Raw genomic sequence first — 16,671 nt, 5'->3', positions numbered from 1 at the left:
GGAAAAGGGGATTCTACATGGAAAGACTTTGATTCAGGAATCTTACACAACTGGGCTTTCCAGTTGCATGGAAATTATATGCAAAGACATTTTATTGATTAGAAATTAAGATCCTCAAAGGTCTAATCCAATATTTTCCAACATTAGCCAGAGTTAAGATGTTTTGACTCTCAGAATTCCTCAGTCATCCGCTAAAGTCCATGCATTTTAAAGTGGCTGATATTAAGAAACACTTGTCTAGCTAAAAGTCACTAAAAATTATGCACTGTTTATAAGGTATATGGCATTAAAAGCTTGGATGTGCATGGAAAAATAAATACGTACAATCATACTAGATATTGTGGCCATGATGCCTAGAGTTGCAGACAGAGTGGATAAAGGCACTAATATTAGGGTTCTGAACTTGGTTTCAGAGGGTCTGCGAATTTGTATGGGAGAAAATTAAAACAGGGCTTTGAATGCTTGTAAACATTAAAAAAGATTGGAGGTTGTACAATATGTCATAATCGTTACCTTTTGATATTTTGATGCCTAGCATTTGAGCATAATTGCTTTATTTTGTAGCACAATCTATAGAAATTTTATTTTATGCATTTACATTTTTTTTTCCTGAGAAAGGGTCAGTAGCTTTCAAGAGAGTCCACATCAAAAAAACTACCCTGTAGCAGTTAATATGTCTTCAGGACCAGTGATATTTATGCAGTCAAGATAAAGATAATGCTGTCTCCTGGCCAAGTCTTAGTCTTTTAACAAACAAAGCCTAATCTAATCTATTGCAGGGTTGTGGATGTCCACAAAGGAATCTGATAGTGGCACAATGCCTGGGGATGGAGTGATTGGCAGAAACAGGCTGGTGGCAGTTGCAGGAGATATACTGACCAGACCATCATTAGATGGCAGCAAAGAGATATAAAAAACTTTAAGACATCTTTTCTGTGTTGGCTTGGCTTGCTGCTAAAATGGGAATTAGCAGGTTATAAATCTATTGCAGCCAGAGATTAACTGAGCTTAAGCTGTTTCCTAGTTAATAGAGAATAAGGAACTTTGGAAAAAGTTAATTCATGGTACTCTGAGGATAACCTGCACTCGTGGTCTAACAGGTCAGGCACACATTAAAATTGGTAAACAATCAAGAGCAGAGATAAAAGATAAGCTCGGGTAACATCCCAAGATCCAAGGGATGGCAAAACAACCAACATGAGTATGAAAGCTGAGTTCTGAAGGGTAATTCCCAGCTCCCAAGAGGGAATGCCATATATTTGTGACTTGGTCACCATCTGGAGTAAATCACAACAGGAGTTCCACAGTCTGCCATTCCTCTTACAATTAGGAAGTTCAGCTTTCTGCCCCTGAAGCTTGGTTTAGCATCTTTGCATAGGATTGAGGAACCGTACTTCTGAGACTGAGAAATTGTCATGGGCTTTGAGAGAGAAGGTCTGGGAACTTGCTGATGCTGTAAAAGCCAGACTGGAGCCACTGATTTCAGGATTGTGGGTTTCTCCAGTAAATCTACTGTTACTGGATGCCTCTGACTGAGGTCCTTCTAATTCTGAAGTCCCCAAGCCCAGGTCCATGGCACTCTCCCAGACCATAGCCCATTCTTAACAGGACCATGGTGGGCGAGTGTGTGCATGCAGATGCATTTGTAAAAGCAGCGTGCGCATGTATGTGAAACCATCTCTCCACCCCCTGCTGCCGCCACTGCCTCTGCCCATCTGCCAAGATGGAAAGGTTGGGACTCTGCTCTAATTCCATTCTGCTCAGCTGAGAACACGACCTGCAATCCAGCAGAGCCATAACACCTCATAGTCCAACTGGATAATGCAGGCAAGCCTAAGTCTATTTCTGCTAAGAAGTGCTTTGAGCATAGATAGATAGATCCTACTACTATAGATACTGGTCACACATATATTTCTATTTATGTATAGGTGAAGGCTCCAACTCTTAGCTTGTGAGTTGCTGTGTTGCATATGTAACTTTATAATAGACCTTCACTGAAGTATTCATGTTAAAAATAAGAAAATGGCTCAAGCTGCTGGTGGATTAACTTCCATATCCACAGGTTAACCCAGAGTATATGGTAAGGATGAGGAACATATTGAAAACAGGGTTTTGGAAAATAGCCCCAGTTGCAAAAGTGGTGAAAAGTATTACCAAAAGGTCCACTATTTTCTTATTATAACCTGCAACCTGATTCAAGCCCCCTTTTAAAAGCTGTGCTACTAGTTGTAAAATTATGCCTTTAAGTGTGATCCAAAGAACTGCCTATCAGTCAATGTATCTAGAGCATTGGCAGCTAAATGTTTAAAGCAATTCAATGTAGTAAATATTGGTGGATGTGTCTTTTGAGTCATAATTCCTTTGTAATGAATATTACCAGATGAGCTACCAGAATAAATATTGCATTAAATAACTTTATGTTCATTTCTTTTCTTCAAAGGAAGCTGATCAGCTTGCTGATACACCAGCTATTGGAACAGTCCTCAGGAAGCTATAAAAGAAAAGATAGAGCAGGTAAAGATTTGAGCAATGTGTCAGAACATGTGTGTGTGTTATGTGTGAGGATCGGAGTGCTAAAAGTATACAAGAATATTCCTGTTTTCAATTATGAAATGCTGGAAGAAAGTATTCTGGGAATAGAAGTTTTTCATTTGAGTTTTTTTTTTGTTGCCTCTGATTTCTTCAGTGTGTGAGAAGCTAGACAAATTGCAACCAAAGGTCCCATTCCCCTCTTTCACTTAGGCTCTGTTAAGTCCTTGCCCTCTGGGAAATGAGAAGCTGGACTTTTAAAAGGGCTTTGGCTGCCTCAGAAAGGGGTCATTTGTTGACATTGGGAGGAAGAACATGCCAGTGGAGGCTTTGTATCTTGCCAGAAAGAAAATGAGAAAGCAGGAAGAATAGAACAGATAAAGATGAAGATGGAGTAGTAGCAGTAGCCCTAGCAGATGCTGACCTATTGCCTGGAGGAAGAAAGGAGAAAAATGAGACAGGAGAAAAGGTAAATAAGACTTAGACTTATAGTTCACTTCACAATGTTTTACAGCCCCCCCCTAAGTGTTTTACAAGGTCAGCATTTTGTCTTCAACAATGTGAGTCCTCATTTTATCGATCTTGGAAGGATGGAAGGCTGAGTCAGCTTTGAGCCGGTCAGGATTGAACTGCTGACAGTTGGCAGTCAGCAGAATTAGTCTGCAATACTGCATTCTGACCACTATGTCACTACAGCTCTTGGATGAAAAACGTTTTCAAGGAAAACGTTTCTTTTTTGAAAAAGACAAAGGATAGTGAAGTTTAGATAGTTTGGTTGGGAAAAAGATACCGCCTATGAAAAATTGATTTTGCAACCATTTATTCAACAAAAAATATTAACATATGACATTTTCCTCTGCAGAAAAAGTAAATACATCCTTGGCTCTAATACCTGATATTGTTCCCTTTGGCAGAAATAACCTCTATTTCTTAGAAATAATATCAAGTAGGAGGAATATTTTTCAGCTATATGATGTTTGAAGGTTTCTTTTGCCTGTGCAGCCATTTCAAATCACCCTGTAGCATCTCAAGGTTTGGTTTATGGTTGGTTTTTCTGATGAAATGCTGGCTTTGGCTTTTACTAAATGGGTCTTCTAGTACAAGTAGTCCTTGATTTAAGACTAAAACTGGGAATAGAACTTCCATTGGTAAGCAAGGAGTGAGTTAAATGAGCTGCACCCAACTTTGAGCTATTTTGCAAATTAAGTGCTGAGTGAATCATGGTTGTTAAGCAAATCTAGCTTCCTTCTTTGATTTTGTTTGCTAGAAAGTGGCTGGGAAAGATGCAGATTGTGACCAAATGACCCTGGAATTCTGCAACTATTATAAATGCATGCTAGTTGCCAAGCACCCATGACCATCATGTAACCATGGGAATGCTGTAAGCACTAAGTCATATATTTCAGTGCCATTGCAACTTCAAACAGTTAATGAATGAATGGTTGTTAAGTTGAGGATTACTTGTATTGTGGCCATATTTCATCTGACCAGAGCTCATTTCAGAAATCCTGGACTTTGCCAAGGATTGTACATTAGCAAACTTATTATTTTCCTGAAGTTCTTTCTAATGGTAGACTCATGCATTCTGACATCAATAGTGGCGAGGGCTACATGTAAGTGACAAAAAAATGCTAAGTTTCTTCAAGACGTCTTTCAGCATTTGACAGTCTTTGCTTGAGCTGAATGTGTTGGGACAGTTGCCCTGGACAGAGTGGTAATTGTTTGAAATCTTCAGTTGTAGATTATTTTTTGGGACAGTTGGAATAATTGAAGTCCGACTGTTTGGTAATCTTTTAAAATCTCTTACTAGACTCATAGGCATTCATAACTTTATTTCTGAAGGTCTCAGAGAGGCTTTTTCATTTTAGGCATGGTGACATCACATACTTCAACAACAAAAAACAAATCAAACTAGGTGTCAGAAGTTTAATAAGCCAGCTTTTCCTTCTAGAGCCACACTAATAACATTGTCTTCATTTGCACTTGATAGGGTAAACTGATTCTGATTATAGGTATTTGTAATAATGATGAATAAAGGAGTGCCCTTATTTTTTTCCTCATGCAAAATATACATTTATAAATTACACAATGGAATTAAATTACAAAATATAAATGGTAAATATATTTGCTATATTTTCCCCCCTTTAGCTCTCACTGTTGTTGAAATGAAGATAAGTATCTGTCAATGGGCATACTTAGTTTTTCACTTGACTGTTGCTGTAGCCCAAGCATAGGCAAGTAGAAGTAAAGCAACTCAAGACTGGCAACAAGTAGTTTAGTAACTTATGCTCCATAGAGCTTTACAGCACTCTCTGAGAGGTTTACAATGTCAGCTTATTGTTCCCAAAAATCTGCATCCTTGTTTTACCAATCTTGGAAGGATGAAAGGCTGAGACAACATGGAGCCAGTCAGGATCGAACTTCAGACTCTGGGCAGAGTTAGCCTGCAATAATGTATTGTAACCACTGTGTCACCACAGCTCTTTTCAGCCAATCAGAACAACTCTCAGCAAGAAACTGGCTAAGAATAACAGTGGCTGATGACACACACCAGAGGATCAAAGTGGTGGGAGAACCAGGATCCAGGGGGCAAAAGTTGGTGAAGGCAACAGGGACAAAAGTGTTCCAGACAGAAGAACCTAAGTGTAATGTACAAAGTCCTAGTAGAAGATGGAAACAGAGGTCTGAGCAAAGAGCCACTGAATCTCATCAACATAGTCCTTGGCCTAAATAGGCTGAAATTGAACAAGCTCATTAGGGCCAAGAAGACACTGCCCAATAGTAACATCAAGCAACACAAGCAGCAGCCCCAACACCACAACGGTCAAGGCCAGTTGACAGCAGAGATCATGTTTAGCCACAAAAACAACCAGGGCAGGAGATGTTAGTGGTACCGGGATCTGGGCCCAGCATTAGATAGAGCAAAGATAGAGTTGAAAAATGAAAAGAGGCTATGTACTGGGACTGTAGATTTTAAGACAATAAAGACTAAGAAAGAATAGTTAAGAGAGATATAGTTAGAAAATAGGTGGATAAGGACAGAATGTAGAAACTTTATCTTAGAGTTATAACGTAAGAAAAGCAAACTTAAAGAAATGATAGTAAAACAGCATAGAAATAAATGCTAGATTAATGAACCTACATAAGGGAAACTGAACAAAGTTCTGATTAAGATAGTTTACAGACATGGGATAAAGAAGCTTATGGTAAATAAGAAATATCTCTCCTTTTTGTAAGAAAAGTACCATGTTTTAGTAATAAAAACACATTTTCAAAAGGAAATGGTACGGGTGGATTCTGTTTGGGGTTTTACCATCCCTGAAGCTATAACACCCTATATAAAGATTACAATGGTTCCCTCCTCCCCCCACCCCCAAATCTCTAGTATCCCAAGTATCTTAAAGGACTGGATATTTAACATCCTGAACTAAAGCACAAAATTAAGCTGTTGCAACTATGTAAATAAATACTTTGATTTACAGAGGCATTTATCAACAACTTGTATTTGGGTACCTATTTCAACATTGCCAACTGAACAGCTATCTTCTATTATTATGGGATAGCAAAATAATGCCTTAAGAAGAACAGGGTTGGCTATAACACGCACACGCACGCGCACACACAAAAACACGAACACTTGTTTGCATTCAGTCTTGCCAAGTATTTTCCCTGAGTGCTATCTACTTATGTAGCGTTGGCAATGGCATTCAGATCTGATTCTCCTATATGTAATTTGAAGTGACACAGTCCAGGAAAACCTGGGCTCTGTGGCATATGCAGAAGAACAAATTACAAGGGGGAAAAACATCCTGACAGAGGTCTGAATAGCATCAAAAATGGGTCTGAGCTTTAAGTTAGGGATCATTTGGCAATTGAAGTAATTCCTCTACTTAACACACAACTATTTCCAGACATCACGAGAAGTTAATGTATATGTCCAGGTTGTGCAAAAGCTCAGCTGCTGATTTCTAACAAATCTATCTCTGAAAGCATAATAACATATGTCAGCCCTAATTTCAGAGGGAACAACACTCTCAAGGAAATCATTTGAATATTATTTAAGTTGCTGTGAAGTCTTCAGAATGAAACAAAAAGAATAGTGGTGTTTTTTTTTTACTGTTTCACTATAAGAGCCTAAAACTTATTTGACTGTTGTCCATTTTTGAAATAAAATTACATCAATGTAATTCGATCTGTAAAATCAAATATAATTAGCACTATTGGTAACATCTAGCATTCTCCGGGAACTGCTTTGGCCTTCTCTTTGATAATTGCCCTTTCTGCCTCTGAATGGACCCCTTGATGGTGCACAATCCCATTAGAAAGCACTCTTTGTCTGAAGGGCTGCCTTACCCAGGTTTAGATAAAAATATCAGGAACTATTAAAAAATGAAATTTCCCCATCAGTACTTAACCTTCAGCAAAATAAGGAAACAGCAGTACCCCAAATCTGTAACTTATATGCTTTTATCTGGTTGTAAGCCAGTCTAGAGTTGCTTCTATGTGAGATGGGTGGCATAGACTATATATTTAATAATAAATAAATATGAAGTACAATTTTTGTCATATCCCTTTGTTTCCCCACCCCCTTTTTTTTGGGGTGGGTGGATGGGTGATGTGTTTCTATTTGTAAGGCAATAAGGAAATAGCTGAAACCTTGTATTTTACATGTATTGTGAAACTGTTTCCAGTTTTGATGCACTTTGCAGTAATGTTAATCCTAGATAATATCCAGATACCAAAAAGATAGGCAGCTTTGAGTGTGTATTTTGATCAAGGGGAAGACCATTGTGGTTAAGTGGGACGCAGAAGGGGCTCTTTTGATGTGGCCTGGTAAGACTTCTGGCATGCCAGTACAATAATAACTGTAAATATGCCCTAAATAAGATAAATGTGGCTTCTTATCATATATCAGCCATGATTAATTATCTCTCTTTGGATTTAAACAAAAAAAAAATATTTAGGGAGCCAAATTGCTTTTTTCTATGGAATATGTATTGTCTTAAGTTCTCCAAATAGTTACAAATACCAACCTCCTCATTCTGATACCAACAGTTCTTTGCAATAATTGCTGTTGATCACATAACTTTAATTATTTCTTAAGTTTATCATATTTCCAAATTTTCATTATTAATCAGAGCTGAGCTACACTAATCCATACAACCATTAGATGGCAGCAAAGAATTTTTCCTGTGCCTCCATGGCTATCTACTGGCCATTTGCAGCCCAGATATATTAAACAAGAGATATAACAATTGGCAACCACTAATCGGTCGTGCAACAAAACAATATTTGTCTTTTGTGATATAGAAATCAGGAAATGGTATCATAAAATGGGAGAATTAACCATGGAAACACTGTTTCAGTTTTTATTTGGTTAGCATGATCATAAAAGTGTACACAATTAAATGAAAATGTCAAGTCTTTTTATACTGAAACTGGTGTTATAAAAATATTTTCTATAAAATGAATAACTTAGTCTTATAGATAAAGCAATAGTCTATTTTTGGAGAAGATATTGCTTATAAGAATTAAATTAAATATGGCATGAAGGATCTATAGATAGGGTTTACTAAGTTTGTAGGAACCACAGATATAAACAAAAGGTTAGTAAGATCACTATAATCTATCTTGAACCTCTATTCTCTTTCTGTTTTTTTTAATTCTGTCCACCTATTTTCCATGTACCATTGAACTTGGCCATTCAGTTATATTAAAAATAAATTGGTAACTCTTCATTATAAATGGCAAATAAAATCTGTCTTTTTACTTGCCATATCATCCCTTTGCTCTTAACCACTACTGCATCTTTTGCTAGCTTGCTTAGTTAGGATGCCAAAAAGATAAGATTTCAATTCTCTTGTACATCTAGCTTTTCAGTTGTGGACCAGAGCTGACAAATTTCTGGTCTGAAGAGTTTCTGCCTTACTCTTTTTTATCTCACAATCTGTGCTATATAAACCAACTCTCCCATATTTCCCAAATATTACTATACTCATTAAAGAACCATTCAGGTGTACCTTAGTATTGGAAGAAAGCATCAGGCACAATTACAACCTGAACTGGATAATTAAAAGCAAAATAGCTACATAAATGCAATACAGACTTTGGTTTTGTATTTTAATGCCTCATTTTTTCCCCTATATTACAACACTTTTATTACTAATAGGATTTAGAGGTAATAATCATCCCAATGAAACTATTTGTGTGTCATGTCAATCTTATGTTCTATCGATCTGTGCTTTTTTTAACTACCTGTTTAGCATAATTAGTGACATTATGGTGCGCTCAAGGAGGATTAGATGCAGTATTTAGTTAAGAATCAGTTCATTTAGAGCAGGGCTTCCTAACTAGATTATTTTTATCTGGGTTGGAGGAGCAGAAACTGGTTTTAGGAACCAGATGTGTTGAGTGACAACATGCCTACCTAGTACATAACAAGCTTTGCTATGCAGATGTGACAGGCAGTGACAACATAGAGATGGAAGGCAGAGGACCAGAAAAAAAGGCAGAGTGCATTGCAAGCTTTAAGGGTAGATTTTGTTTGTCACGCTTTATAAAATAAAGATTTTAATACTAATAAGGCTATTGCAAAGAAAGTGTAATGGGTTGGTACAAGATGGAAACAGAACTTGCAGTTTAGCACTTTTGCTATTTGAGATAGAGAGGGTAATATATCTGAATATTCTCTAACATTAATAAACTCATATATTATATGAAGTATGGGAAAAGACACTTAAAATAGTAGTTATCCTGGTTCTACAGTCTGGATCGGGGGTATTAAACTCGCAGCCTGTGGTCTGGATGCTTCACGCACTGGCCACGCCCACCCCCAGTTTTAGTTAAGGGGGAAAAAGTCACAATACGTCATGTGATGACAACATGACACTGCAAGTTTGACACCCCTCATCTAGATTAAAATAATTCTTATATTCAGACAAACTAAAAATATGACAAACTACTTAACAATTTGAAGTAACCTGGTGAACAATTGTATCATGTCTCTGGCAACAGGAGAGTCTGAACCACTGAAATTGTTAATTACCTAACACTTGTCTAAGAAATGTACAAAAGAACAAGGATTATTCTCAAATACTCAATCTGAAAAATATTTTTGACATATTTTCCTATACCATGATCATCTAAAAATGATTGTATTGAGGTGTTATGTTGAAATAAACTTATTAAAAAGGTTCATAGTGTTCTAAAGTTGGTTTTGGGACTCATTAATTGCTAACCATCTCACCAGTTTTGTTTAGTTTTTGTTTTTCCCCAGCCTGAGCTGAAAAGTGTTGAAAAGGTCAGCATTGGAATCAAGTATGTAAGAAATTACCAAGTACATATTACTCAACTGAAAGACACTTGAAGGTGCAAATGACCTTAATGGGAAAAACTGTTTTAATTATCCTGGAGATGATCAGAAAGGATGTCAAAATGACTATTCTTGGCACTGTGCATAAACAGGAATGATCTACTGATTTAATCCATTTTTTTTTTAACCACACACTCTCACATACTATGTAATTGCAAATTTCACTGAGAAGAGAAAAAATACAGACACATGCATATATGTATATGCATGTGTGTAAAATTATATATTTTTATGGCGTGTTTTTGTGTATGTGTGTGTTTATTATTCATCCTTGATAGTCTCTTTCTGATCACTGGGATCTCAGTAACTTAACATAAGCACCTACATTAAAAAAATTCTTTCTTAATGGTTTATGTTCATTTTTTCTCCTTTTTCTACTGAACTGGTAAAGTCAAAATAACAAGATCTGTACTCCAAAGCAGGCAATATTGAGAACATTTTGCTCTACAATATGAAAATATGTATAACATGAACACATATTCTGTGTATGCACAGATAAAAAAAGCTTCTTAAAATTATGTAAATAACTTGGTGCTATTTATCTACAGTATCTATCAATCTATCTATTTCTCTATCTATTTCTCTATCTATCTATCTATCTATCTATCTATCTATCTATCTACCTACCTACCTACCTACCCATCACCTAACTATCTGTAAACTATTTAGAAGGCTGTGTTCATTACTGTGAAATACAGTAAATCAGAATGTGCATTGTTTTCTTTCATAGGGTGCATTGTGAGAGTATCATATCAATGAACCATATTCCAGTAACTCTAGAACATGAACTAGAATTACCTTTAATGCATAAAAGATGTTGGCATTTTGAAGATACTCTTCAAAATCCTTTTAAGAATCCTCCAGAAAAGGAAATGATACTGATCCCTGTATTTTGTATGAAGCATCCAAAATTCAAAGAAGGCAATAGTGCATCCTTCCAGATCATCTCTGATTAAAACTGTTTGAGTTTCTCTGTTAAGGCCATAACCTGCTGATGCTCAGAGATGGCAAATGCAGTGAAAAAAGCTCCATGAGTAAAGTGTAAGGTGACATTACAACCACATAAATACATGCAAGACAGTAACAACAATCAAATGCACAAGAACTATTTTACCATATATCCATTTCTGTTACTTAAGACACTTTTGTTTGTCTCTTTATATAGGAACAATAGTATTTTCCTCCTGACTTTCTTTAGTTCTCTTCTATCTCTCCCACCCTTCCAGATCAAGCAATATGGCTAATTTATTCCCAGGAGTTAATAATTCAAATGTGAGCAAAATGTCTTAAAATATAAAAAGAATGTCAGTCAGAGGGACAAAAGTAATATATATAGAATACTCGTATTTATTTATTCATTCATCCTTTTTGTAAACAATGCATTCAAGGTGACATTCCAGGCAAATTTCAACTATTCTGAATAGGATATTTCAGATACTTTCAGTTCAGAATCATATTTATTGAGTGAATAAATAAATCTTATTTAGGAAGATTCAATTTTAATGCATGTTTCCCTTACAAGTTCAGTATATTTCATATTCAATTTCTTCCTGTTCCTATCTAAATTTGAGTAGATTAGTTTACAGAAAATAGTGACATTACAATAAATTCAACCTAAACTGGTATAGTTTTCTTTATAATTTTATTGATTACAAAAGCAGTTTTGCTATTTGTAGATTATATTAATGATAGCAATAAAGTAGAACATTGGCAATAAATAGAAACTAAATATATTTGGGCCAAAATTAGAAGTCAAACAACAGCTGGAATAACTAAAGCAGTGGTTCCCAAAGTGAGCGGTACCGCCCCCTGGGGGTGGTGGGATGCCTTAGGGGGGCTCAAAGAGGCAAGGGGTCTGGCAGGGGGGTGCTAAGAGGCGGCAAGGAGGCATTCGAGGCCTTGCAGGGTCACCCCATTGAATGTTGCATCGCTCCGGAGCCGATACCTTGAATGCGGCAGCTCCGATGCACCGCATTGTAATGGGCTCCAGGAGGAGGAGGATGGGAAGGAGTAAAGTGCACTAAATTTGAGTGTGCTGCATAGGTGCTGCAAGAGCAGTGAACAGCCATGGAGCCGACTGTGGTGGGGCCTGGAGGGTGCACACGAGACGAGAAGGAGGGGAGATGGAGGGAGAAAGCCTCCGCCACAGCTTGCGCTCATTCCTCAGCCAACCTGGATTTCCAAAAACTCGCCAAGAAGAAAGAAAAGAAGCTTCTCACACTCTCGGAAAGTCCTGCGTGCTCTACTTGGAGCTCTTTGCTATCCTTTTTTTCTTCCTTCCTTTTGGAAATCCAGGCTAGCTGAGGAACGAGCGGAAGCCGCGGTGGAGGCTTGCCTCCTCCCCCTCCTCATCCTCTTGTTCTTCAGCCAGCCCAGATTTCCAAAAGGAAGAAAGAAAAGGGAACAGCGAAGAGCCCCAAGGAGAGCATGCAGAGCTTTCCAAGAGAGTGAGAAGATACACAGACAGGGAGCAAGAGAGAGGGAGATACACACACACACACACACACACACACACACAGAGAGAGAGAGAGAGAGAGAGAGAGAGAGAGAGATACAAAGGGAGAGATTTGGCTCAATTCAGCTCTGTCTGCTCCCCTCTCTCTGCCTTTGCCCAGTTTTGCAAGGATTCAGCAGCGATCTAAGGCAGCAACCTCGTAGCACTGTGAGGTAACAGCCCGACTGTCACTCCTTTTGGAATGCAAGGTTTATTTTTGTATCTCTCCAGAGACAGAAAGAATGTGGCCAAATTTCCTTAGTTATTCCCTCGGTGTGGGAGTTGGGAAGTGGGGAGGGGAGTGGGGGAGAAGGAGGGAGGAAGAGGCATAGAAAGAAAGAGAAAGAGTTAGAGGAGAAAGAGAGAGAGAGAGAGAAGGAGAAAAGGAGGGAGAGGGAGAGAGAGATGGGAGAGGGAGGGAGGAGATAGAGAGAGAGAGAGGGAGCAATCTGTTCCCCATAGAAAACACAGAAAACCACAAAGTCAAGTGAGTCATGTGACTCAGTGGGTGTGACATTGAGTTGTCACGCCCACCCATGTCTTGGGGCTCCTGGTGTTTTGTTTTCTGTGGGAAACAGGTCCAAATGGCTCTTTGAGTGTTTAATGTTGCAGACCCCTGACCTAGGGGGAGGCAGTGGAAGGGGGGGCTTTGACCACATGCACAATTTCCAGGATCCTGCTCAGCCAAGCCCACCCCTCTTTGTAGTTGCCGTGCCTGACAGCAAGTTCACAGGGTGCCTCTCCTACCAGGGATCAGCCTCCCAAGATGCCCCCACCTCTCAGAACACTCACGTCGTAGAGGGCGGTGCTGTTCCCTCCTTCCTGGACTAGGACAGGGTTGAAGAAGCCCAGGGGAGGCAGCTTTGCTCCACTTTTGCAATGTGCCACCACTGCGTTCGATGGGCCAGCTCCGCAGGCTCACCTCATTGAGCCCCTTGCACCTCTCCGGTGCAACAGTCAATGGGGTGAGCCTGCGGTGCCAGCACCTCGAATGCCCCCTTGCTGCCTCTAAGAGCCCCTGAGGGGGCTGGCAGAGGGGTGCTAAAAGGCGGCAGGGGGGCGTTCGAGGCTCATCCCATTGACGGTTGCACTACTCCAGAGTCGGTGCCTCGAATGCGGTGATGGCGGCTTTGCTTTACTTTCCCAAAGTGCTGCTGCTGTCGCGTTCTGTCTATCTGTCTATCCATCCGTACATCAAAGGTCTGTCTGTCTGTCTGAAATGAGGCCTAGTTTAGACTGAGGCTCTTTTCCACATTGAAACATCTTTGCCAGCACATTGAAACATCTTTGGCTATTGAAGATTTTGTGGACGAAACATGGTCAAGACTATCAGGAAGCTCTCACATTTTGTTGAGGCTTTAAACAGGATCCATTGGACCAGATCTCCACCCTAAAAATTTACTTTTCCCCAATGTTTTAAAGTGCCAATTCTGAAGAAGGCAAAACCAAAATGTACTGCTAAATTACAAGGACACACACACACACACACCCTTCTAACCCTGCTGGAGCAGGTGATTGGACTAGAATAGATACCTCATTATCTTTCTCCTCCCTCCCTCCTTTATTTTTTTTCTTTCTGTCCCTTCCTTCCATCCCCCCTCTTTCTTCATCCGTCCCTTTTTCTTTCTTTCCCTTTTCTCTTTCTTTTCTTCCTTCTTTCTTTCTTTCTCTTTCTTTTCTCTTTCTCTCTTTCCCTCTCTCAGGCTCACCCCATTGTCTTAGTCCACTGTTGCGCTTGGACTTGCTGGGGCAAGTCCATCCGGTGCAGCGGGCTCAATGGGGTGGACCTGCGGGGCTGGCATCTAAAACGTGGCAGTGGTGGCACGTTTGAAAAGTTGAGCAAAGCCAGAGGTCAGTAATTTATGCTGCAAAAAAATCACAAAAGCTTCTGAGTTGTGCACAAGAAGGGACACACATGTCAATGCAATTCAGCAACATAAAATAAAGAAATAAAAATAAAACAAATCAACAAGAATCAGCAAAGCATCTCTGATTAGATTTTATTCACTACTAGAATCTAATCTGAGATGCTTTGCTGATTCTAGTCCAATGACCTACTCCAGCAGGGTTAGAAGGGAGTGTGTGTGTATGTATGTGCATGGCTGTCAAAACTCCAAAAACAGGTCAAGTAACTCTGGGGAGGCCAGTCATAAATTAGAACACTTGCTAAACAACCGGCCATTAAGTGAGGACCTCTTGTATTTGGTTTGCCAGTCCAGTCACCTGGGCACGCCCACCCAGTCACATGACCACTAAACCACACCTATCCGGTCATGTGACCAGCAAGCTACGCCCAGCCAGCAAGCCACTCCAGCCAGTCATGTGACCAGCAAGCCACACCCGCAAATTAGGCCACGCCCACAGAAATTTAAATCCCAGCCCTGGGTGGGGGGCACCGAGGATGAGTTTGTAGCACAAAGGGGGCGGTGGACTGAAAAAGTTTGGGAACCACTAAATGAAAGTATTGTTTTAAGTATGGCAAATTTGGCAGAACTATGGCAATATTATTGGAACATGGACATGCTTTACTTCGCTATTAGTTTTACATTTTAATTTTTCACAATCATATGTAAGAATGGTTATCCAAGGGAAGCAAATGATGAAGTGTATATCATAACACACTTTTCTACTTGTGTTATGAAGTCATAAGTATCTAAGAGTACATTTTGAATTGTGATGTCAAAATGTATATTTGACCAAAAAATTGCTATGGACTCCAGTTTCTTTTAGCAATCTATAAAGTTATTCTATTTATTATTTGACTTAGGGAAAAAGACTTAATCAAATATAGTATTTAAAATATTTCCAAAACAGACTATTAAATATTTTATATAAAAACAAGGATATTATTAAAATTATCTGAAATATCCTTAATTTAAGCTAGGTTTTTATTTTTTCTTCTTCTTTAAGTATTACAACATTGTCATCAAAAACTTCTGAGCACCACAGGATAAGCCAGCAATTGGCAGCAGGGTGCACCATGTCACTATGACCATTTTAGATGGCATCCATAGGATTCCAAAATTAAATTAAATTTAATTTATTTTTATACTAAATGACATTCATAAAATTGCAGTTTAAATTTTTATTTCCATATTTAAAATAAAATTAAGAATCTTTCTAAGAATTTTGTAAGATTAACTGCAAAGATGCCAAAATCTTAGTTTACATTGACACCTCACGGGCCACCAGTCAGAAATTTTGGTAGCAATCCATGGTGGTAAAAATGATTCAAATTATGTGTATAGATTGGTTCCTTTAGGGAAAATCAATGGAGAATTGATAAAAATGTTTATTTGAAAAAAATAGAAATGGCTTAAATATTGTTAAAACTACAATCTGGTCATTAAAGGAAAATGTGTATTATTAAATTATATTTTATCTAGTTACTCTTCTTAGAGGTTTAGTAGGTGGTTTTAGCGCTGAAGCATTATAATTTTAAAAACTGCTTTTGTCCCTCTCAACATAAATATTTATGATGTGCAGATGTTGAAGGAAGGAGATAATACTATTTTTCCAGTTATCACAAAGCAGTCATTAAAGAAAACAGAAATAGAAGTTGGAAAAATAGATTTTCAGAGTCTGGACAACAAGCCAAGCTGGCCTAGGTCTGCTCTTTATTACTTACTACCAATGCTGGAAATACTGGGCATACCTGGAAAAAAGAAGAAGAAAAATAATATTGGTTAGGAATGGAAACATGTTGACACTAATACAGTAGAGCTTTTACATGGCTGCACTGATATCAAGATGAAGTATAAGTATCAAAAACTAAAGGACAGATTAGCCAAAGCCAAGCATTTTAAATAATCCCTGGCTTGGGTGAAACCTATACACTATACACCTCTACTTTACATAATCATATATACAGATATTAGTACTATATACAGATCTATATACAGATGTATACTATATATACTTGTACACATGTAGGCTCTCTTCTTACAAACATTCACATGGGTGCATAGATATTTTGCCTTGTTAAGGTACTGCCACCATGAACAAGTGGAGAAGGACTATATGCCCTCATTGTGTATCCAATGAATATTAATGCTTGAATGAGGCTTCAAGGATCTTTGTTAATAAGTTACAAAAGAGAACAAGAGTAACACATTTAACAGTAATTTTATGAAGTGGCTAACTAGCTCAAAAGTGAATTATGCATGGTGCATTTAATACATTCTTAGGACAAGGTGCCATTTTCTCATAAGAATGGGACTAGAGTACAGTAGTTGCTTCCCCACTCTAAAGAGAAAAGGAACCAATTAAATCCTGC

At 38.4% G+C, this 16,671-nt stretch overlaps 1 protein-coding gene across 8 annotated transcripts in view; it reads right to left on the bottom strand.

Moving 5' to 3' along the window:
- NTNG1 (netrin G1) overlaps window positions 1-16,671 on the bottom strand; it is a 261,099-nt gene that overhangs the window by 62,672 nt on the left and 181,756 nt on the right. For all 8 annotated transcript variants that reach the window (XM_087930280.1, XM_087930276.1, XM_087930275.1 and 5 more), the window contains one exon: window positions 16,024-16,050. In XM_087930280.1, the coding sequence (XP_087786406.1) occupies window positions 16,024-16,050 (27 nt within the window). The remainder of the gene's footprint in view (window positions 1-16,023; window positions 16,051-16,671) is intronic.

This window comes from Pseudonaja textilis, chromosome 3, assembly GCF_049901715.1.
Source record: "Pseudonaja textilis isolate UNSWEBS1 chromosome 3, rPseTex1.2, whole genome shotgun sequence".
Classification (NCBI taxonomy): Eukaryota; Metazoa; Chordata; class Lepidosauria; order Squamata; family Elapidae; genus Pseudonaja; species Pseudonaja textilis.
Note: the sequence above shows the minus strand (reverse complement) of the source record. Positions and strands in the feature narration are given on the sequence as shown.